Source organism: Thalassophryne amazonica, chromosome 15, assembly GCF_902500255.1.
Source record: "Thalassophryne amazonica chromosome 15, fThaAma1.1, whole genome shotgun sequence".
NCBI classification, from domain to species: Eukaryota; Metazoa; Chordata; class Actinopteri; order Batrachoidiformes; family Batrachoididae; genus Thalassophryne; species Thalassophryne amazonica.
In genome coordinates this window covers 46,878,852-46,901,588 of record NC_047117.1, presented here as the reverse complement: position 1 = coordinate 46,901,588, position 22,737 = coordinate 46,878,852, and the positions used below count along the sequence as shown (strand labels likewise).

General features: G+C 41.0%; 1 protein-coding gene across 2 annotated transcripts in view; it reads left to right on the top strand.

The window, feature by feature from the left end:
• Positions 1-22,737, top strand: part of xpnpep1 (X-prolyl aminopeptidase (aminopeptidase P) 1, soluble) — a 69,684-nt gene that overhangs the window by 744 nt on the left and 46,203 nt on the right. Inside the window, exons 1-4 of one of the 2 annotated variants that reach the window (XM_034188294.1) lie at positions 10,960-11,071; positions 11,160-11,284; positions 19,351-19,414; positions 21,414-21,518. In XM_034188294.1, the coding sequence (XP_034044185.1) occupies positions 11,053-11,071; positions 11,160-11,284; positions 19,351-19,414; positions 21,414-21,518 (313 nt within the window). In that variant the 5' untranslated portion in view covers positions 10,960-11,052. Of the gene's footprint in view, positions 1-10,959; positions 11,072-11,159; positions 11,285-19,350; positions 19,415-21,413; positions 21,519-22,737 lie in introns of those variants that run through there. The other variant, XM_034188296.1, reaches the window with a different exon arrangement.

Below are 22,737 nucleotides of genomic sequence, written 5' to 3'. Positions count from 1 at the left end.
ACCAGTACAGGGCGCCCCTGCAACATTTAAATCACATCTTGAGTACATCCATAAAACCTGTTGTAAAATGTTCCTTGGGTCCAACTGCATCCATAACAATCCATCTGAGTTGTCACTTTTGGGGATTAACCCATTTCTGAGGGGGTCAAATGTGATCGTGGAGCGACAACGTGCACATCTCATTTTAAAGCACACACAATGTACATCCTCAAAACATGTGCTAAACTGTTCTCTGGGGTGTCCTTAACCAATATATAGACTTCTGAGTTGTGACTTTTGGGGATAAACACTTTTCTGAGGGAGTAAAAGGTATACCCCACCTTAACCAACCATATGTATTTACTATTATATATTATATTAATATTATATAGGCTCGGGGGTCCTTCATCTTAAGTGGAATTGGCAAAAACTCAGAATTGTCAGTCTGAGAGCAGAATCCATGGTTATGGTTAATCATTTATCATGAATTTTCTGAATGAACCAACTGATTATGTTTTGACTTTTAGACAATTTATTATGCAAAGATACATGTACTTGTACTTAGCATGCTTAGGGGTAAATGACCATTAAATGTGTTTTGTCAAATTTCTACTGTACTAAAGGTAGGTTGCTGCAAACCTTGCTGGCAAGGCAATGACTTTTCTTTTTTTATTCTAATTACTTTTTTAACTGAAGCAAAAGAAAACCACTAATTTTACAAGTATGCTTCCTCATAGAGTCAATATATCAGCGGGTGACTTCGGAAATTCAAATCTGCATTGGGTTGCTAATGCACATGCTGGCGATTCAATTAATAAAGCATTATGGGCCACAATCTTTTATTGAATCCAGGATTAGAGGGTGTTAAGTGCTTGTGCGAAATAGACTGACTACCTTTCATTCCTTGATTTTAGGCACTGACAAAATATTCAGGTGAGCCTGTAATGGACTTTATCAATTAAATCACCAGTGTGATGCAGCGATCAACTCTGATAGGAAATACACACTTTGTTTTTCAGTTCAAGGGTTCAACATTATGAAAGACATATGGACCATGAAATTAACAATTGTAACTTCATCAACAAGAACACCCCTACTATAAACAAACCGGAAGGGTTTACAGTGTGAGTGCAGTAACATACATCTATTCCCCAAATAGAAAAAAAACAAAACAAAATCCAAATTCTAATCAAACACATGAACCACTCCAAAGTAGATATATCTTAGGCTGAGGCAAGGTGGTTTCCGCCTACCAGTAGAAACATTCATTTGATATTGTTCATACAAATGTCACAGTTATATTCTATCCCAATAAACATGAATATGAACATTTCTCATCTATAGACACCTATTTGTTAAGCAACCTCATTCAAAATATGGAGTTTTGGTTTCCAAAATATCAGGAATTTAATGTGACACATGTGGGCACATAATGTTCATAAATAAAAGAACTTGGGACTTGGGACAAGGGGTCCTGGTCAGAGAAGGTGTATTGATTAAAAAGTCTTTTTTCACACAGAGATGATAACCGATTAATGCCCAAATGTTCAGTTTACTGTAGGTAAGAAATTGAGACAGTACCACACTTCAACATTGCATGAAATAACTGAAGAAGGCAGGCTTTTTAGCCCATATTAATTTAGTTGGTTTACTCATCCTCATCCAAGCTTTCACTGCCTTCTTCATCTGATGATGCAATTTCCATTATGTCATCAGAATCCTGTTCCTCATCCAAATCTTGACATTCTTCGGGCACCAAACTTGCTGGCATTTGTTCACCTTCAAACCATATTTGGACATAGCTGCCATCTACAAGCTGCCAGCCATGCCTTTCCTTTGGATCCTGCATGATTTCTAGCTGGTCTGATTGGCCCACATTTGGGCTACAAATGCCACACGGTTGATGTGCATGTTGCAGTCTGATTCACATGGAGGTATTCCACTTGGATCAATGCCTTTTGAGTTTGGTTAGTGGGTTTTTCCCTTTCATTTTCGGTCCGTATGCTTTCTCAAACTTCTGGTATCTGTATTGATTCAGCTGTGTACCAGGTTTTGCACCATAGATACTGGCTGTGAACTGCTGCAAGGTTTTCTTGGTGATTTCTGTTGTTTCTTCTCTTGCAATCTGTTGAAAAGCATTTTGGACATCAGTTCAAATGGACGCACTTTCCCTTTTCGGAAGAATGTAGAGGTGTAATCACAGCCTGTGAATGCATGAAAAGCAGGAAGAGCTGAACACAGCTGGGGACCTAGTTTGTTTGCAATTCCAGTGATGTTGATGTAGCGTCTGTTGTTTTTTGAAACTGTGCCAACTTCCATCCATAAAGCAGCCTGTAAGTGTGCCGAATGGTACATCAGAATAACAGCAAGGTCTTTGTCTCATTTGACCCCCTCAGAAATGTGTTTATCCCCAAAAGTGACAACTCGGAAGTCTACATATTGGTTAAGGACACCACAGTGAACAGTTTAGCACATGTTTTGAGGATGTACATGGTGTGTGCTTTAAAATGAGATGTGGGCGTGGTCGCTCCGCGATCACATTTGACACCCTCAGAAATGGGTTAATCCCCAAAAGTGACAACTCAGATGGACTGATTATGGATGCAGTTAGACCCAAGGAACATTTTAAAACAGGTTTTATGGATGTACTCAAGATGTGATTTAAATGTTGCAGGGGCGCCCTCTACTCAGAAATGGACTTGTCCCCATGGCGACCGCTAAAGAAGTATATCATGTTGTCCCTTCCCTATCAGGGAGTCATTTAAAACAGGATTGATGAATGTACTCAGAGATGTGTTAAAAACCCAATTTCTGAAGGGTCTGTCAGCAGCTCCCCCTGGTGGTGTCCCCAAAAGTGTCACTTAAGAGTTGCATTTTTTTTTTGGTCCCCAGCCATCAATCTAACAATTCCAAACCACAAAACTTTTGTACTCAATATGTGAATTAAATCTTAGCTAGCTCCCAGACTAATACTGCTGATAATAACTGGGTAAACTTAAAATTTAGTAGATTTGGTTCAGGATTTCTCTTTCCATTGGAAACCGAAACTCTTATCAGCAAGCCTAATTACAACACAAACACCCACACCGCAGTTTTGTTCTGCACACACAGGTCCTCACAAATACTGATGTAAGATGTTACAGTTTCACAAAGTCCATGAATGTCTGTGGTTGCAGCTTCAAAGACACTTCAGTCTGTGCACTCAAAACAAGCCTGTAGTTCCTGCCTTGACTCGTCCGTCCACTTCTTTACTGTGTTCACAACAGGCTTTGCAGATTTTAATTTCTGCCTTTGTAGGAATGACGTGGATCAGAGAGTCCCAAAGCTGCAGGGGGAACAGAGCGATAGGCGTCTTTTATTGTGGTGTAGCAGCGGTCAAGAATGTTTGCGTCCCTTGTGGGACACGTGATGTGCTGTCTGTATTTACGAAGTTCATGGCTGAGGTTTGCGCTGTTAAAATTCCCCAGAATGGTGAGTAGGGAGCCTGGGTACTTTCTGTCCATGTCTGTGATCTGGTCAGTGAGCTGTCGCAGCACCTCTGTTACGCACACCTGAGGTGGGATGTAAACACTGACCAGCACAAATGAGTAGAACTCCTGTGGTGAATAAAAGGGGTGACAGTTTAAGAAAAAAGTTTCCAGCTGAGGGCTGAATGTCCTCTTCAACACTGTGACATCTATACACTAACATTCCTGCTTGCTGCTGCATTCCTGTACACTGCTTGCTGTGTTGCCGACAAGCAGTATAACAAAGTCAAAATAATTATAATTGTCTATATATGTTAAAATGTGAATTTATTTCAGAATGAGTGATTTTTAGGATATGACCAAACTTTGATAATATTTCTGGAAAAGTCATTTACTAGTTTCCATAAAGAGGTAATTTTGGGAAAATAAATTATTTAAGGCCACAGGTTTAGACAAATATATGTAATGATTCTAACATTTACTGCAGACTTTGTAAAACCAACATGTTTCATGTTTTGTGTGGTCAGCTTTATTTTATTTGTGTGTGTGTGTGTGTGTGTGTGTGTGTGTGTGTATATATATATATATATATATATATATATATATATATATACACACACACACACACGCAGTTGTATGCAACTTTATAAATCCTTGGTTTTCTGGATCAGAAATTTCAGTTAAAAGTATCATATAGCAGATGTTCATCTGCTATATGATAGTTATCATCATCTTATCTAAATGCTAAGAAATAGAATTATAGTGGTCCCAAAGAAATTTTCTTTTTATTACTTAAGTCTTAAAAAAAATTGCAGTGGCACTCTACGAGGTCTGTTAGAAAAGTGTCCGACCTTTTTATTTTTTGCAAAAACCATATGGATTTGAATCACGTGTGATTGCATCAGCCAAGCTTGAACCTTCGTGCGCATGTGTGTTTTTTCTCGCCTGTCGGTTGCGTCATTCGCCTGTGAGCAGGCTTTGTGTGAGCAGTGGTCCACCCCTCTCGTCGGATTTTTATTGCGAATAAATGTCTGAACGATTTGGAGCTTTGCTGCATCAAATTTTTCCAGAAACTGTGAGAGACCTCCAGGTGGACACCATTCGGAAAATTCATATGACTTTCAGCGACGATTTTATAGGGATTACACAGATTAAAGGAGACCTGCATTGAAATAAATGTGGTCAGATTTCAGAAAAGAAATAGCTGATATGTATTTATAAGACCCTTGTGAATGCAGTAAAGTAAATCTGTAAGCCCAAATTTGTAATTCAGCGGAGAAATATTTGTTTAAAAATGACAAATTTGCAGCTAACATTTAGCCCTCTGTAAAAACAGTTTGTACATCCGGATCATTTCCATGACGTCGGTGACAAGACGACGCGTTCCTGCCTTCAGTCCGATCCCGCATTGAAATTGAGTTTATCTCTTAATAATGTTACTGTTATACACATCCTGGTTTCAACATCCAAAAGTAAGCTGCAATGAATGTGAGATACAGCTCTGCTTGCTCAGATCCGGGGATCAGATCAGCGGCGGGATCGACAGTGGGCGACATTATTCCCCGACGCCTCACTCTCACTGCCCCCGATACGCTTACCGAGATGCATGCGCTCGTTAAATGCCGCCGCGGCACGCACACCCCCGTGTCTGCTGTGCAGCTGGCACCACCTCTCTGTCTACTGAATGGAGTTGCAGCCAACTTGGCACAAGTCCAGAGACTACGCTCGTCGTTTTAATGCAGTGCGCGTGGTGACACCTGTTGCTCGCAAGGACAGACTTCTTGCTGCAAAACCGCACGTCTCGGTAATCAGAGCCGCAGAGCTCCGTGGCCGCTGAGAGAGGTTTATATATTTTTAATGACTTCTTTGCGGGTCTCGCCTCCGTAGCCCACGACGGTACACCGGAGGTGAAAGACAGTAGATTTTCAATGCGACACCACTCAATCAAACGGGCGTATGAAAAAGTCCACAAAAATAATTTTCAAGCACAAAGAAATGTGTACTCACCAAGCGTACTGCAAGACAATATGAAGTTTTAAAAAGTAGATCCTTCCGTATAAGACAAGAAAAAGGTGCAGATGCAAACTGATGTAAATCCACAAATTACAGTTGGCGCGCGCAATGCATGCTGGGAGAGGGTCTTGTCCCTGACGTCTTGGCAGCGTCCATGATGAGAGGGACAATTTGCGGAGGGCTAAATGTTAGCTGTAAATTTGTCATTTTCAAATGAAGATTTCTCCGTTGAATGACAGATCTGGGCTTGCAGATTTACTTTACTACATTCAGAAGGATCTTATGTGTAAATATGTCATTTTTTGGTCCAAAGATCTGACTGCATTTATTTCAATGCAGGTCTGTTTTAAGGAGTGCTCCAGCTGGTTTAAAGACCGCCTACAGCGTCTGAGAGCGCGGCGCACTCTGAGCGCCAATCGACACGCTGATGCCCTGCTGAAACAACCAGATAATTTCCAACGTGAAGGCTTTTTTGATCCGGGACGTCGTCTGACTTCCATTAAAAAAAAAAAAGGCAGAAGACGTGGACATCAGCACTTTTTCGGCACATTCCACTGTTACAGGAGTTTTTTTCATGGAAATCAAATCAATTTTATTTATATAGCGCCAAATCACAACAAACAGTTGCCCAAAGGCGCTTTATATTGTAAGGCAAGGCCATACAATAATTACGGAAAAACCCCAACGGTCAAAACGACCCCCTGTGAGCAAGCACTTGGCAACAGTGGGAAGGAAAAACTCCCTTTTAACAGGAAGAAACCTCCAGCAGAACCAGGCTCAGGGAGGGGCAGTCTTCTGCTGGGACTGGTTGGGGCTGAGGGAGAGAACCAGGAAAAAGACATGCTGTGGAGGGGAGCAGAGATCAATCACTAATGATTAAATGCAGAGTGGTGCATACAGAGCAAAAAGAGAAAGAAACACTCAGTGCATCATGGGAACCCCCCAGCAGTCTAAGTCTATAGCAGCATAACTAAGGGATGGTTCAGGGTCACCTGATACAGCCCTAACTATAAGCTTTAGCAAAAAGGAAAGTTTTAAGCCTAATCTTAAAAGTAGAGAGGGTGTCTGTCTCCCTGATCTGAATTTGGAGCTGGTTCCACATTAGAGGAGCCTGAAAGCTGAAGGCTCTGCCTCCAGCTCATGGCGCGGCACAAAACCACCTCCGTGTTGGTCTCACAGGACGGCTTTCAGATGGCTCAGACGGCTTTCGGTTGCTTTTCAGTCATGTGAATATCCGAGAAATTGTGCATGAGCTGGACATGCCCCAACATGTCCTGTGAGGCTTCATCACGGCGTTGCTTTGCGCCATGCGGAAACGTCCCGACGCGCAGAATTCCTCCGCACGTCTGTCTCAGTGTACCGAAAAAGTGCGGATGTCCACGTCTTCCGCAATTTCTCTGCTAGTCAGACGACGTCCCGGATCAACACAGCGTCCAGTTTAGAAATGAACGGAACATTCCACTGTTACAGGAGTTTTTGTCATGGAAAGAGGAGTGGAGGAATTCCGCGCATCGTGGCGGAGCCGCATGGCGCAAAGCAATGCCGTGATGAAGCCTCACAGGACATGTTGGGGCATGTCCAGCTCATGCACAATTTCTCGGATAGTCACACGACTGAAAAGCCACCGAAAACCGTCCTGTGAAACCAACACGGAGGTGGTTTTGTGCCGCGCCATGAGTGGCATGGTGGCGCATCCCTCCGCTCCTCTTTCCATGAAAAAACTCCTGTAACACTGGAATGTGCCGAAAAAGTGCTGATGTCCACGCCTTCTGCCTTTTTTTGTGGAAGTCAGACGACGTCCCGGATCAACAAAGCCTTCACGTTGGAAATGATCTGGTTGTTTCATCGGGGTGTCAGCCTGTCGATCGGCGCTCGGAGTGCGCCGCGCTCTCAGACGCTGTGGGCGGTCTTTAAACCAGCTGGAGCACTCCTTAATCTGTGTAATCCCCATAACATTGTCGCTGAAAGCCATATGAATTTTCCGAATGGTGTCCACCTGGAGGTTTCTCACAGTTTCTGGAAAAATTTGATGCAGCAAAGCTCCAAATCGTTCAGACATTTATTCGCAATAAAAATCCAACGAGAGGGCTGGACCACTGCTCACACAAAGCCTGCTCACAGGCGAATGACGCAACCGACAGGCGTGAAAAAACTCACGCATGCACACGAAGGTTCAAGCTTGGCTGATGCAATCACACGTGATTCAAATCCATATGGTTTTTGCAAAAAATAAAAAGGTCGGACACTTTTCTAACAGACCTCGTATCTTTAAGTATGATACAGATTTTTATGTTTTGTTTTATGATATATTTCATGTCATTTGATGTGATACCTTGGTCCAAAATAATGTTTAAAGGGTTAAAAACATGAATATTAGATGGATGTATAATTTGCTCCTGCCTTCAAAACTTTCATTTTGTAGCTTTAATCTAGTGATGAGTTGAGCTGCGTCAGGCAAAGAATGTGTGCCTAGCCCAGTCTCATGTTTTTTTCATGACAGTTTTTGTATTTTGCTTTTTATAATCTTCCTCTTCTCCTAACTCTAATCATAGCATAAGTGTGTACCTTCCCCAAAACGTTAAACACAGCTCCCCCAGCCCCCCCTGCCCTTCACCCCACATTTTGAATTTGTCCCTGTTACAAAAAGCGCCTCAAGCGCCCCATCATGAACCCCACAGATTAATGCATTTTTCATAATCCAGTCCCATGAACTGCCATGAAACTGGGTTTGTGTGCCAGCGTGCAAATGTAAACTTTCCTTTATCACTGTGTTTTTTTTAATTGGATTACAGCTCTTCTCATTCACATTGGATGAAGTTACTCTGTATGCTACTCATTAAGTGGTTTTTTTTTTTTTTTTTCCTTTGAACACCTTTTGTAAACCATGCAAGCCTGCCTTTAATTTTTATTTGGTCAACATTGAGTTTGTTTTATTTTTACGGAGATGACAGCCTCTCATAAAACATCACTTTGTACAGATTTTAAAATTATCGTAGGCAGTGTCACTATTCGGTGACCATCCCATCCATGAACTCTTACATCAGCTTTTGTAATTAGCTTGGTCGGGTTGCGGCTGTAAACTCACATGCACAGACCATGCAGGAGCAGTGAATACAGGGACAACAATTCACAAATGTGAATCAATACGCTTCTGTTAAAAATAAATGCGTCACTGACCGGGCCATATTGAAATGTGAATCACTGGAAAGTAGTGACTGCAGCTGTGTCAGAGCCAAAATTGAGCATTTTAACATGAAACACAAAATTGTCTTATTGGCAAATTGACTTTAAAAATGACCGATACCAACAACCATAAAAATGTTGAATGTCAATGTGAAAGTCAGTCAGAAAGTTACTGTATCAGATATCAGTTCTGTTTGATTATGTGTTGTGGATGAGATTATATTATATCCATATTTAGGATTGCTCTGGAATTTTATCTGCTTAAGCTTACTTATGCTCAACATTTAAAACTGATATGGACAGACCCTTCTGTCCACATTCCACATTCCCTTTGTCTTTGTGTTCATTTTCTGCAAGCTTACAGATATGCATCTGGGCCATTCTGTGTCACGTTGGTGGAAGCCAACTGATTAACTTTCTCAGAATATTAAATAAATGTAAGTGTCAATCTATCAGGCAAATAAAATATATCCTCAAAATTTCAGTTCAGTAAGATGATTTTCCTGTTTTACAGAGAAGATGCATCGAGTGGCTTAACTTCTTTTATCTTTTTTCATTTTTAACTCATGTTGCATAAATCTAATTAATTGCATATTTATTTATTTTGAGATTTAAAATTCTAAATAACCAAAATATGAATTCGTATAAAAGCGTTGTGCTTAATATTTTAGTCCCATTTTTTTCTTTTCTTTTTAGCCTATGTTGCAAGTCTCATAACACATGATGAGTTATCTGCAGTGCTAAAGTATGGTCTTATCGGTTTTATTGTTGTTACTATCCAAACTGACAGATTTCATTGCAAGCTTTGCACAGTCTGATAATAAATGGTAGACTTGAAGTCACATGCCCACATGTCTAAAGGTACAGTTTGTGCCACTCTAAGGTGACTCACTGATATCTCCAATCTATATTATAATAGCCAAGTGGCTTCTGTGTGCATGCGTGTGTATGGCTTCGATCATGGACAAAGTGGGGAGAGCTGACATTTGCCATTTGGTATGCTTATGTATTCTGGGCCAAGGATGAATGCTGCAAGGACAGAAAGTTGATAGATTTTTTTGAGAAATTAGCAATATTAGCTGACAACAGTGAACAATGGGCATTGTGCTGTAATGCACCATGGGAGGTCGGAATTTTTGTGTTTTGAATGTTGTTGTGGTTCATGTTATTTTAACAGTGTTGTTGGTGCTAATGATTTAGCACTGACATATGCTGTTTGGCATGCTTATGTATTTGGGGTCAAGGATGAACGCCGCAAAAACGGAACATTGATAGGACTAATATTTTTAGAGAAACTATGTATATTCGCTAACAACACTGAACAATGGGCATTAATATTTACATTCTGGACTCACGCCAATCCAGCATCTATGTCATCTATATATTAAAAGGGTGCAGGCATTATTTGCTTTTACTGCATTATGTGTAAGTACATAATATAATTGTAAATGCGTTGAAAATACACTGATGACACAAGAAAGTGAAAACACTTATTTCCATTATGGTCCATTTAAAAATCAAATGACAAAATAGAAGTAATAACAATAATGATGATAATAATAACAATAATATTGTGTATATGATAACAAGAACCTAAACAATTTGTAAATACATTAAGACAGTAAATTAACATAAAAAATTATGTAATTAATAGGAAATAAAAGTGTTCTCTAAAAAACCTTTGAGGTCTAAGGTTCTAAAAACATTCTGGACTCGCACACCACTGCAACTCAAAACTTTGCCAGCTACCTATCTTATAAACACTACCCAATCTAGAGCCCGTGGATCCCCACGGGCAACACACTAGTAAATAAAATATTTGTGAAATGACATGTATCTGATCAGGAATTTTACTAAAGAAAATATATATATATTTGGTGGAACAGTTGTAGGCATATTTACATCCACATTAACAGTGTTGAGAATTTCCATTCTGACTTCTCATGTTATTATTGTAGGGGTAGTTTGTGCACTTGATTTTAGTACGGAAGGTTCCTGGTTCAAATTCCACCCCTGCCACACTTCTCCATATACTGTGGAGTTGCGTCAGGAAGGGCATCCAGTGCAAAAACCTGTGCCACTTCAACATGCAGATCCACCTCAGCTCTACTGTGGCGACCCCGAGTGGAAAAACAAGGGAGCAGCTGCAGGGACTTATTATTATTATTATGTTTATCTCATATTGATAGCTACCATATCCTCTGACCTTTTTAAAGTGCCAGTTGCAGTTAAAATCAGTCACCAAGCTGCAGCCACTTAGAATATTTTGTTATTATACAACCATCATATAACCGTCATTAGCACATTACGAGAGGTTAAAGATCCAAGTGTGGACTGCCTTTGAGCTCCACGTTAAATGTGAGGTTGACAGCTGTCATTCACTGTCTACTTCCACTCACCTGTAATCAACATGGCCTCGGCAGAGTCAGGTAACTGAAGGGGAACAAACAAATCAACTTGTTGTTGCTTTATGCTTTTAAAATGTTTGACAGTGTGTATGGCTCTGTTTTTGTTCAGGCAAAACCATGTCTCCAAAGATCACAGGAGATCTGCTGCGACAGCTTCGCCTGGCAATGAAGAGTTGTAAATATTACTCTGAGCCTATTCAGGCATACGTTGTTCCCTCTGGAGATGCACACCAGGTGAGTGGAAAATATCCACCAGTAAATAAACATTGCACATTTTAAAGATGTATGTTAAATTACTGTTGTCACAGCAGTGAGTACAGCTGCTTATGCAATAAATGCATGTTTGTGGTTAGTTCTGATTTATACATACTCCTGATCTTCAGCAAATTTCAGCCTTTTTCATATTCTCTCTCTCTCTCTCTCTCTCTCTCTCTCTCTCTCTCTCTCTCTCTCTCTCTCTCTCTCTCTCTCTCAGTTCAATTTTCAATTTCAGTGGAACTTTGACATGGGAAACATATGTTTACATTGTCAAAGCAAGTGTTAGAGCAAAAAATAAAAATTAAGATGTACACACAGTTAATATTCTACAGTAAATAAATGTGTAAACAGGAGATGTGGGATTGAAATAATAGTAAAATTGTGCTTTTGGTGTAAAAATATACTATCCTATAAAATGTGTTCTACATAGATATAGTGACATAGCAGTTCAAACTCCTGTTTTGGGTTTACAGTGGTTTATGTCCGTTGCTCCTTCCTTTTTGTGTCATGGAAGCTCTCAGACCTTGCTGCTGTGTTTGCACATTGTTGTACTTCACCCAACAGATACTGAAGTTTGTCAGTGTTGGTCATGCTGTCAGTCTTTTGGGGGGGTTTGTGATCTGTGGGAAGTACGTGTCTCTGGTTAGGAAGTGCAGCTCGGTCTCCACCTCGTATTGTGAGCAGTGGGTGCAACAGTCTGTCTTCTCTGGGCAGCCAGGTCTGTCTGTGGCGGCCTTTCTCCACAGTGAGGCTGTGCTCACTGAGCCTGTATATGGTCAAAGATTTGCTGAGCTTTGGGTTGGTCACAGTGCTCAGGTATTCTGCCACAGAGTACTGTGTGTTTAGGGCCAAAGAATTTGCATTTCATTTTGCTCAGGTTTTTGGTTGATTCCCCCCCCCCCCCCCCCCCCCCCCCAATGCATCATAGTTTTCTTTTTGTTTTCTTAAGATTTGGTTTAGTCTAATAGGATTTGTGTTTGGTGGCTCTGCTTGTGTTTTGTGTAGAGTCCCAAAACCAGCTGGCTGAGGGAGCATCTCTCTACAGTCTTTCTGTGGATTCGGGCTTTGTTATGGAGCGTATTGGGGTCGCTATTTTTAAGATGGTTATAAAATTTAATTGCTCTCTTTTGAACTTTAATAAGTAGTGGGTGCCATCCTAATTCTGCCGTGCATGCATTGTTTGGTGTTTTACGTTGGAGACGGAGGACAGATTTACAGAATTCTACATCCAGAGTTCTCAATTTGGTGTGAATTTTGCAAAATCTTAACTGGCGAGCAGGCCCCAGACTTTGCAACCATAAAGAGAAATGGGTTCTATGACTGAGCCTAAAATATTGAGCCAGATTTGAATTGGGATATCTACTTTGGTGTTCTTTTTAATGGCACATAAAGCCATTTTCGCCTCATCACTCACGTCATTTACAACTTTGTTGAAATTGCCTGTGGTGCTGATGTTTATTCTGAGGGAGGTGTAGTTTTTGTGTGTTCTAGGACTGTCTTAGCCAGGAAGAAATTATATTTGTGTGACTGGAGGCTGGGTTCTCTCTCTCTGTTGCTCTCTCTCTCTGTTTGTGTGTGCGTGTGTGTGCCTGCAATTTATGGTGGAAGAAGAGTCTCAAAAGTAAATGTGACTTATTAATTGGTTGTGTTCCATCTGGAGTGTCCAGCCATGCACCATGAAAACTTGACAGGGTGCAGTTCTTCATTCCAGCTACAGACTGCACTGAACGATTTACTGTTGAACTCCTGGATTCTGCTGAAACTAGTGTTGAACACTGAAGTCAGCAGGATTCCTTGACTGTACTGAAAGCCTGAACCCTTTGTGGCCATCATGACATGTTGGAGAGCACAGCTCTTCGTACATTTGCACCACTCATGCGCAGAACCAGTGCATGCTCACAGACCTGATATAGTGCAGCAGATAAGTGAATATGTACTGAGGGATCCTTCAAATGGTGATGCAAGCACCAAATTTGGCACACATACTCCGTAGACATTACTCTTTTAAAAATGCCAGGTACCCATGTGAACTTTCAGTAGGTGGCCAAGAAGGGGTCAATTAAAGTATAACAGAGGGGTCAAAATTTAAAAATGCTCCAATCATATTGAAAGGTATTCCATATTATTTGTCTGATCATAAAGATTCCAAAAAGGTATAGTTTGGATGATCTGTGAATGAATGTTCTGGAGTATGGGGTAAAAACAGCAAGAACAGTGACAAAGGTCAATTTAAATTTGTACAGGGGTCAAAAGTTAAAGTTGCTCCAATTTTTGTAAAAAGTGATGCAAATTATTAGTTGGGTGAATACAGTTTTAAAAAGGAATAGTTTGCATCATGTATCATGCCTAGTTATCATGTTACAGGGTAGCATATGTCCATGTCATAGAATCCAATGGATGCTGATATTGTTTAACCTTTACTTTGCAAATCAAGCACGCAACACAGTCAAAACTATTCCATTTATTAATCCTATTAGCTCAACCAGTAATTTGCACCACTTTTTACCAAAATTGGAGCAACTTTAACTTTTGACCCCTGTACAAACTGAAATGGACCTTTCTCAGTGTTCTTGCTGTTTTTAACCCATAACTCCAGACCATTCATTTACAGATAGTCCAAACTATACCTTTTATGAATCTTTATGATCAAACAAATAATATGGAATACCTTTCAATATGATTGGAGCATTTTTAAATTTTGACCCCTGTGTAATACTTCAATTGACCCCTTCTTGGCCGCCTATTGAAAGTTCACGTGGGTACCTGGCATTTTTAAAAGAGTAATGTCTAAGGAGTATGTGTGCCAAATTTGGTGCTTGCATCACCATTTGAAGCATTTTTTTCAGTTATCTGCTGCACTAATATATGCTACTGCTCCATTAATCAATCAATCAATCAACCTTTTTCTTATATAGCGCCAAATCACAACAAACAGTTGCCCCAAGGCGCTCCATATTGTAAGGCAAGGCCATACAATAATTATAAAAAACCCCAACGGTCAAAACGACCCCCTATGAGCAAGCACTTGGCAACAGTGGGAAGGAAAAACTCCCTTTTAACAGGAAGAAACCTCCAGCAGAACCAGGCTCAGTCTTCTGCTGAGACTGGTTGGGGCTGAGGGAAAAAAACAGGAAAAAGACATGCCGTGAAGGGGGGCAGAGATCGATCACTAATGATTAAATGCAGAGTGATGCATACGGAGCAAAAAGAGAAAGAAACAGTGCATCATGGGAACCCCCCCACAATCTACGTCTAAAGCAGCATAACCAAGGGATGGTCCAGGGTCACCCGATCCAGCCCTAACTATAAGCCTTAGCGAAAAGGAAAGTTTTAAGCCTAATCTTAAAAGTAGAGAGGGTATCTGTCTCCCTGATCTGAATTGGGAGCTGGTTCCACAGGAGAGGAGCCTGAAAGCTGAAGGCTCTGCCTCCCATTCTACTCTTACAAACCCTAGGAACTACAAGTAAGCCCGCAGTCTGAGAGCAAAGTGCTCTAATGGGGTAATATGGTACTATGAGGTCCCTAAGATAAGATGGGACCTGATTATTCAAAACCTTATAAGTAAGAAGAAGAATTTTAAATTCTATTCTAGAATTAACAGGAAGCCAATGAAGAGAGGCCAACACGGGTGAGATATGCTCTCTCCTGCTAGTCCCCGTCAGTACTTTAGCTGCAGCATTCTGAACCAACTGAAGGCTTTTTAGGGAACTTTTAGGACAACCTGATAATAATGAATTACAATAGTCCAGCCTAGAGGAAATAAATGCATGAATTAGTTTTTCAGCATCACTCTGAGACAAGACCTTTCTGATTTTAGAGATATTGCGTAAATGCAAAAAGGCAGTCCTACATATTTGTTTAATATGCACTTTGAATGACATATCCTGATCAAAAATGACTCCAAGATTTCTCACAGTATTACTAGAGATCAGGGAAATGCCATCCAGAGTAACGATCTGGTTAGACACCATGCTTCTAAGATTTGTGGGGCCAAGTACAATAACTTCAGTTTTATCTGAGTTTAAAAGCAGGAAATTAGAGGTCATCCATGTCTTTATGTCTGTAAGACAATCCTGCAGTTTAGCTAATTGGTGTGTGTCCTCTGGCTTCATGGATAGAATCATGCTTCCCTTACTGCCTAAGGGAAGCATGTATAAAGTGAATAAAATTGGTCCTAGCACAGAACCTTGTGGAACTCCATAATTAACTTTAGTCCGTGAAGAAGATTCCCCATTTACATGAACAAACTGTAATCTATTAGACAAATATGATTCAAACCACCGCAGCGCAGTGCCTTTAATACCTATGACATGCTCTAATCTCTGTAATAAAATTTTATGGTCAACAGTATCAAAAGCAGCACTGAGGTCCAACAGAACAAGCACAGAGATAAGTCCACTGTCCGAAGCCATAAGAAGATCATTTGTAACCTTCACTAATGCTGTTTCTGTACTATGATGAATTCTAAAACCTGACTGAAACTCTTCAAATAGACCATTCCTCTGCAGGTGATCAGTTAGCTGTTTTACAACTACCCTCTCAAGAATCTTTGAGAGAAAAGGAAGGTTGGAAATTGGCCTATAATTAGCTAAGATAGCTGGGTCAAGTGATGGCTTTTTAAGTAATGGTTTAATTACTGCCACCTTAAAGGCCTGTGGTACATAACCAACTAACAAAGATAGAGTAATCATATTTAAGATTGAAGCATTAAATAATGGTAGGACTTCCTTGAGCAGCCTGGCAGGAATGGGGTCCAATAAACATGCCGATGGTTTGGACGAAGCAACCAATGAAAATAACTCAGACAGAACAACCGGAGAGAAAGAGTCTAACCAAATACCGGCATCACTGAAAGCAGCCAAAGATAACGATACATCTTTGGGATGGTTATGAGTAATTTTTTCTCTAATAGTCAAAATTTTGTTAGCAAAGAAAGTCATGAAGTCATTACTAGTTAAAGTTAATGGAATACTCAGCTCAATAGAGCTCTGACTCTTTGTCAGCTTAGCTACAGTGCTGAAAAGAAACCTGAGGTTATTCTTATTTTCTTCAATTAGTGATGAGTAGAAAGATGTCCTAGCTTTACGGAGGGCTTTTTTATAGAGCAACAAACTCTTTTTCCAGGCTAAGTGAAGATCTTCTAAATTAGTGAGACGCCATTTCCTCTCCAACTTACGGGTTATCTGCTTTAAGCTACGAGTTTGTGAGTTATACCACGGAGTCAGACACTTCTGATTTAAAGCTCTCTTTTTCAGAGGAGCTACAGCATCCAAAGTTGTCTTCAAAGAGGATGTAAAACTATTGACGAGATACTCTATCTCCCTTACAGAGTTTAGGTAGCTACTCTGCTCTGTGTTGGTATATGACATTAGAGAACATAACGAAGGAATCATATCCTTAAACCTAGTTACAGCGCTTTCTGAAAGACTTCTAGTGTAATGAAACTTATTCCCCACTGCAGGGTAGTCCATCAGGGTAAATGTAAATGTTATTAAAAAATGATCAGACAGAAGGGAGTTTTCAGGGAATACTGTTAAGTCTTCTATTTCCATACCATAAGTCAGAACAAGATCTAAGATATGATTAAAGTGGTGGGTGGACTCATTAACCACGCAACCAGTTTGTCCCTCGCATCTTTGCCAAAACCAGATGACATGTGGGCACCCCCTTCATCTTCTCTAGCTGCTGGAGTCCTAAACACTAAGGTGTCTGCATGCTGGATCATGCCAAGAGAAATACACCACATCTACAACCCCTGGCAAAAATTATGGAATCACCGGCCTCAGAGGATGTTCATTCAGTTGTTTAATTTTGTAGAAAAAAAGCAGATCACAGACATGACACAAAACTAAAGTCATTTCAAATGGCAACTTTCTGGCTTTAAGAAACACTATAAGAAATCAAGAAAAAAAGATTGTGGCAGTCAGTAACGGTTACTTTTTAGACCAAGCAGAGGAAAAAATTATGGAATCATCCTGTAAATTTGCACCCCCCAAATTAACACCTGCATCAAATCAGATCTGCTCATTGATATTGACCCTATGCCATGACATTGACCCTATGTGTCTTTTTGCAAGGAATGTTTTTGCAGTTTTTGCTCTATGGCAAGATGCATTATCATCTTGAAAAATGATTTAATCATCCCCAAACATCCCCAAACAAACTTGTGCATTTATTGATGATGTAATGACAGCCATCTCCCCAGTGCCTTTACCTGACATGCAGCCCCATATCATCAATGACTGTGGAAATTTACATGTTCTCTTCAGGCAGTCATCTTTATAAATCTCATTGGAAAGGCACCAAACAAATGTTCCAGCATCATCACCTTGCCCAATGCAGATTCGAGATTCATCACTGAATATGACTTTCATCCAGTCATCCACAGTCCACAATTGCTTTTCCTTAGCCCATTGTAACCTTGTCTTTTTCTGTTTAGGTGTTAATGATGCCTTTCGTTTAGCTTTTCTGTATGTAAATCCCATTTCCTTTAGGCGGTTTCTTACAGTTCGGTCACAGACATTGACTCCAGTTTCCTCCCATTCGTTCCTCATTTGTTTTGTTGTACATTTTTCGATTTTTGAGACATATTGCTTTAAGTTTTCTGTCTTGACGCTTTGATGTCTTCCTTGGTCTATCAGTATGTTTGCCTTTAACAACCTTCTCATGTTGTTTGTATTTGGTCCAGAGTTTAGACACAGCTGACTGTGAACAACCAACATCTTTTGCAACATTGCGTGATGATTTACTCTCTTTTAAGAGTTTGATAATCCTCTCCTTTGTTTCAATTGACATCTCTCGTGTTGGAGCCATGATTCATGTCAGTCCACTTGGTGCAACAGCTCTCCAAGGTGTGTTCACTCCTTTTTAGATGCAGACTAACGAGCAGATCTGATATGATGCAGGTGTTAGTTTTGGGGATGAAAATTTACAGGGTGATTCCATAATTCTTTCCTCAGAATTGAGTGATTCCATATTTTTTTTCCTCTGCTTGGTCTAAAAAAGTAACCGTTACTGACTGCCACAATCTTTTTTCTTGATTTCTTATAGTGTTTCTTAAAGCCAGAAAGTTGCCATTTGAAATGACTTTAGTTTTGTGTCATGTCTGTGATCTGCTTTTTTTCTACAAAATTAAACAACTGAATGAACATCCTCCGAGGCCGGTGATTCCATAATTTTTGCCAGGGGTTGTATAAATGCAAGTGATACTCCTTATCAGTCTCCCCAAACAACTACTTATTTGACAGAATGTTACTTCAACACCACAAAAGTATGCTCTGAATGGACTTAATACCAAAGACAAGCAGCCCACCCTTTACGGCACTGGTTGGCATCTAACCCTCAACCATACAGAAACACAGGAAGTACATGGACCATAAAGATTTGGACCTTGACAAACACCTTTGTCCAGCAAGATAGAATGGCTGTTTCGATCAAGTGCTTTGCGATACATGTTCAGTTGCTATTAAAAACTAATAAAATATAATGTTACCTTCCTATTGACCACAGGCAACCTTGAAAGGTCATAACTGTTGAGCTATGTTTGTAGCCAACATGGTTGATTACAATAAGACAGAAGTAAGGGTTACACAGGCACTCATTCCCAGAGGTGCCTGTGTTTAACTCTAGGTATTGTAGCATTAAGTGGATAAGAGTCTACACCTCCTACTTTATGGGACACCAATCAGTTTGCAGGTTACACTTCCAGCTAGTGTCGGTACAGGTTTACAGCTTGGTGTACTGAGATGATACAAAGGAAGTGTCTTGCCCTAGGACATGGATGGGTAATGTGACTAGGAATCAGTTACAGGCTTACATATTGGTCATCCAACTCCTGTTCCACTGAGCTACTGCTCTGGTCATTGTCTTTGACTCACTGATGATGTGGTTCACTTTTGAACAGAATTGATCAAGTGTTCAGGCCACGCCGAGAACTATATATTATAGTTCTTGGAGTTCCCTTTTTTATTGTTAATCAGGTCTCTCTCTCTCTCTCTCTCTCTCTCTCTCTCTCTCTCTCTCTCTCTCTCTCTCTTTCTCAGAGTGAATACATTGCACCTTGTGACTGCAGACGTGAATTTATCTCTGGATTTAATGGATCTGCTGGTATGTTTTGTGTACCTGCGGCTATATTCACACAAATGTATTTTAAGTCATATTTCTTATTCTAGTTTCACCATTCACGTTGAGAATAGATTTTGCAAATTTACAGAACAGCATGTGTGTGCGTGCCCCCCAAGACCAAATCTTGGATAAGTGGTTGAAGATGGGTGGGTGTGTGTGTGTGTGTGTGTGTGTGTGTGTGTGTGTGTTAACAGCTATAATTGTGTTGGCTGTGACTCTTCCCCTCAAATCAAGCAGTGCTCATCAGTGAAATTACCCATTGATACGATCAGTTGAAACAAAAACCCACACAGTGTTGGTACTGAACTGTACGGTACACATGCGGTGGTACAACTCTGCACAGTATGATTATACACACGTGTGTGTTTGTTCCATAGGTCACCAACATTTCAGCGAGTTGTGCTGCTCATGTCCGTAGACCGCATACCTCCCATTGGTTTTGTACAGGAGGTGGGATCAGTCCCCTCAGTCTGCTTTCTGCAGGAGGCGGGGTGTGCATGTTCTCCATGTGTGAGGCAATCAGAGGAAACAGTGAGCCAGCCAGTTGAAGCGATGTGATGGCATTATTCCACCCAGAAAATTTACATAAATGGAATTAGTTTATTGACCCCCCCCCCCTTTTTTTTTCTTTTTTTTTTTTTTTTTTTGGAAGATAAAAGCAAACCGTACCAATCCACATTTGAGCTGAATCACTGTCCCTGTACGAGATTAGCCTACTGCATGGTAGACAAACAGTGCCACCAACCTATGACAAAAGTTGACATTTTATGTAAATTTGCATAAAGTTTTACTGATGAGATGACAACTGAATTGCAACACTGTGTTCAGTGATCTTAATCTATACAGTGAAGTTTTATGAGTCATTTGTGGAAAAATGAAACAAACTTAAAATGGATAAAATATTGAAGGGTGTCTGACTTGACACATCGCCCAGCATAAAAAACACACTTCCATTTTCTTCCGCTTTATCCGGAGTCGGGTCGCGGGGGCAGCAGCTCAAGCAAAGCCGCCCAGATATCCCGATCCACACACACACACCTCCCCCAGTACCCCTCCCAGGGACTCCAAGAAGGTCGGGTACTCTGCACTGCCACTCGGCCCGTAGGCCAAGACAACGGTGAGAGACCTGTCCCTGACCTGAAGGCGTAGGGACGCGACCCTCTCCTTCACTGGAGTGAACTCCAGCACATGGCGACTGAGCTGGCCCCAAGCTGTGCGTGGAGGTGAGCCTGACTATCTCTAGTCGGTATCTCTCAACCTCCCGCACAAGCTCAGGCTCCTTCCCCCCCCAGCGAGGTGACATTCCACGTCCCAACAGCCAGGGGCTGTGAGCATGGACCGGGCCGCCGGGCCACCCGCCCTCGACCGCCACCCAGTCCTCTCTGCACCCAACCCCCATGGCCCCCTTTGCAGGTGGTGAACCCACAGGAGGGCCTGGCTCCAGGGCCTGGCTCCAGGCCTGGCTCCAGCGTGGGGCCCCGGCTCCACTATACTGGGCGACGTCTCGGTCCTTGATCTTTTACTGGTCATGGAGGTTCTGAACTGCCCTTAGTCTGACCTGTCACCTAGGACCTGTTTGCTTTGGGAGACCCTACAAGGGGCACAAAGCCCCCGACAACATAGCTCCTAGGATCATCCGGGTACGCAAACTCCCCCACCACGATAAGGTGGCAGCTAGAGGGGGAAGGGGATAAAAAAACACAAAAGAGAAAAACCACACGTTGCACCGTAAATTCATAAATGTTTAATGTATATAAAAAAGTTTACATTTTGCACAGTACTAAAGTGCCTAACAGCAGCTCTCTGCTGCTCACAGATTACAGCTACTGTATGCAGCTTTGTGAACACTTGAGCCAATGCTGCATCCATCCAATATTAATGGGTTTTTAACCTTTTAAACATTAGTTATGGCATGAAATGTCTCATCCACACATATCGAACACTTTCCATTCATTGCACCAATGTTATTCTGTTTGTGTAGGTACTGCTATTATTACAGATCAGCATGCTGCAATGTGGACCGATGGGAGATATTTCCTGCAAGCAAGCAATCAGATGGATAACAACTGGACTCTTATGAAGATGGGTAATGTAGAACTTTATTACATCCCCCAAGGACGTAATAAAATAATCAGCATTTATTTATTTATCTATCTGCCTGTCTGTCTGTTAGCAGGATTACATCAAAACTGCTGCACTGATTTTGACAAAGTTTTCACCACAGATAGATATTAGGCCATGGAAGAATACATTAAATTTCGGTGGTGATCCAGATTCTGTATCAAGATTTACTTTAGGCTTTGAAGGATTACTGTTAGCAGGATTACGTCAAAACTACTGCATGGATTTTGACAATTTTCCCCATGGATATGTATTAGGCCATAGAAGACTCCATTAAATTTTGGAAGTGATCCAGATTCTGGATCAAGATTTCCCTTTATATAGGCTTTGAAGAATTACTTCAAAACTACTTCATGGATTCTCACCAAATTTGCACCACAGATAGATATTAGGGCATGGAAGACTGTTGAAGATGAGTGAGTGAGTGAGTATGTGCTATATGCAGTCCTGTAAATGTGTAGTCCGCAGTCCTGTAAATGTGTAGTCCATAGTCCCTTTTGATTTTTCTTTTTTACCATTTATAAGTGATAACCCCCGCCCCCCCGCACAGGGTACATGTTCCCCAGCTGTAACGTCCAGAACCAGAGCTCTCAACAGCTGCTGCCGTTGGCGGCCATGCCCCCTGTCCGTTCAGTGCACAGACTGATAATTTTTAGGGCCCGAGTAGCAAAAAGTCCTACGAGGACCCTGTTGTAATTGCGCTGTTTATTTTTAGTTTTTTTTTTTTTTATGTAATTGTGTATGTAGTTATTGTGGTACTTATTTATGTATCTGCCCTGGTTGTGGTCTCTGTTTTTAATGTGACACATCGTGTGCACTGAGCCGTCATTTGCAGCTGTCAGTGAGTCTCTGCGCGGCAATCAGCTGAGAGGCGCTTAGACGTGGCTGGCCAGTCCCCATCTGTACATACATATCAGCATTTCATGGAAGTGTACACGCGTAGTTTTAAATTAAGAGTTGTACAGTAGTGTTCAGAATAATAGTAGTGCTATGTGACTAAAAAGATTAATCCAGGTTTTGAGTATATTTCTTATTGTTACATGGGAAACAAGGTACCAGTAGATTCTCACAAATCCAGCAAGACCAAGCATTCATGATATGCACACTCTTAAGGCTATGAAATTGGGATATTAGTAAAAAAAAAAAAGTAGAAAAGGGGTGTTCATAATAATAGTAGCATCTGC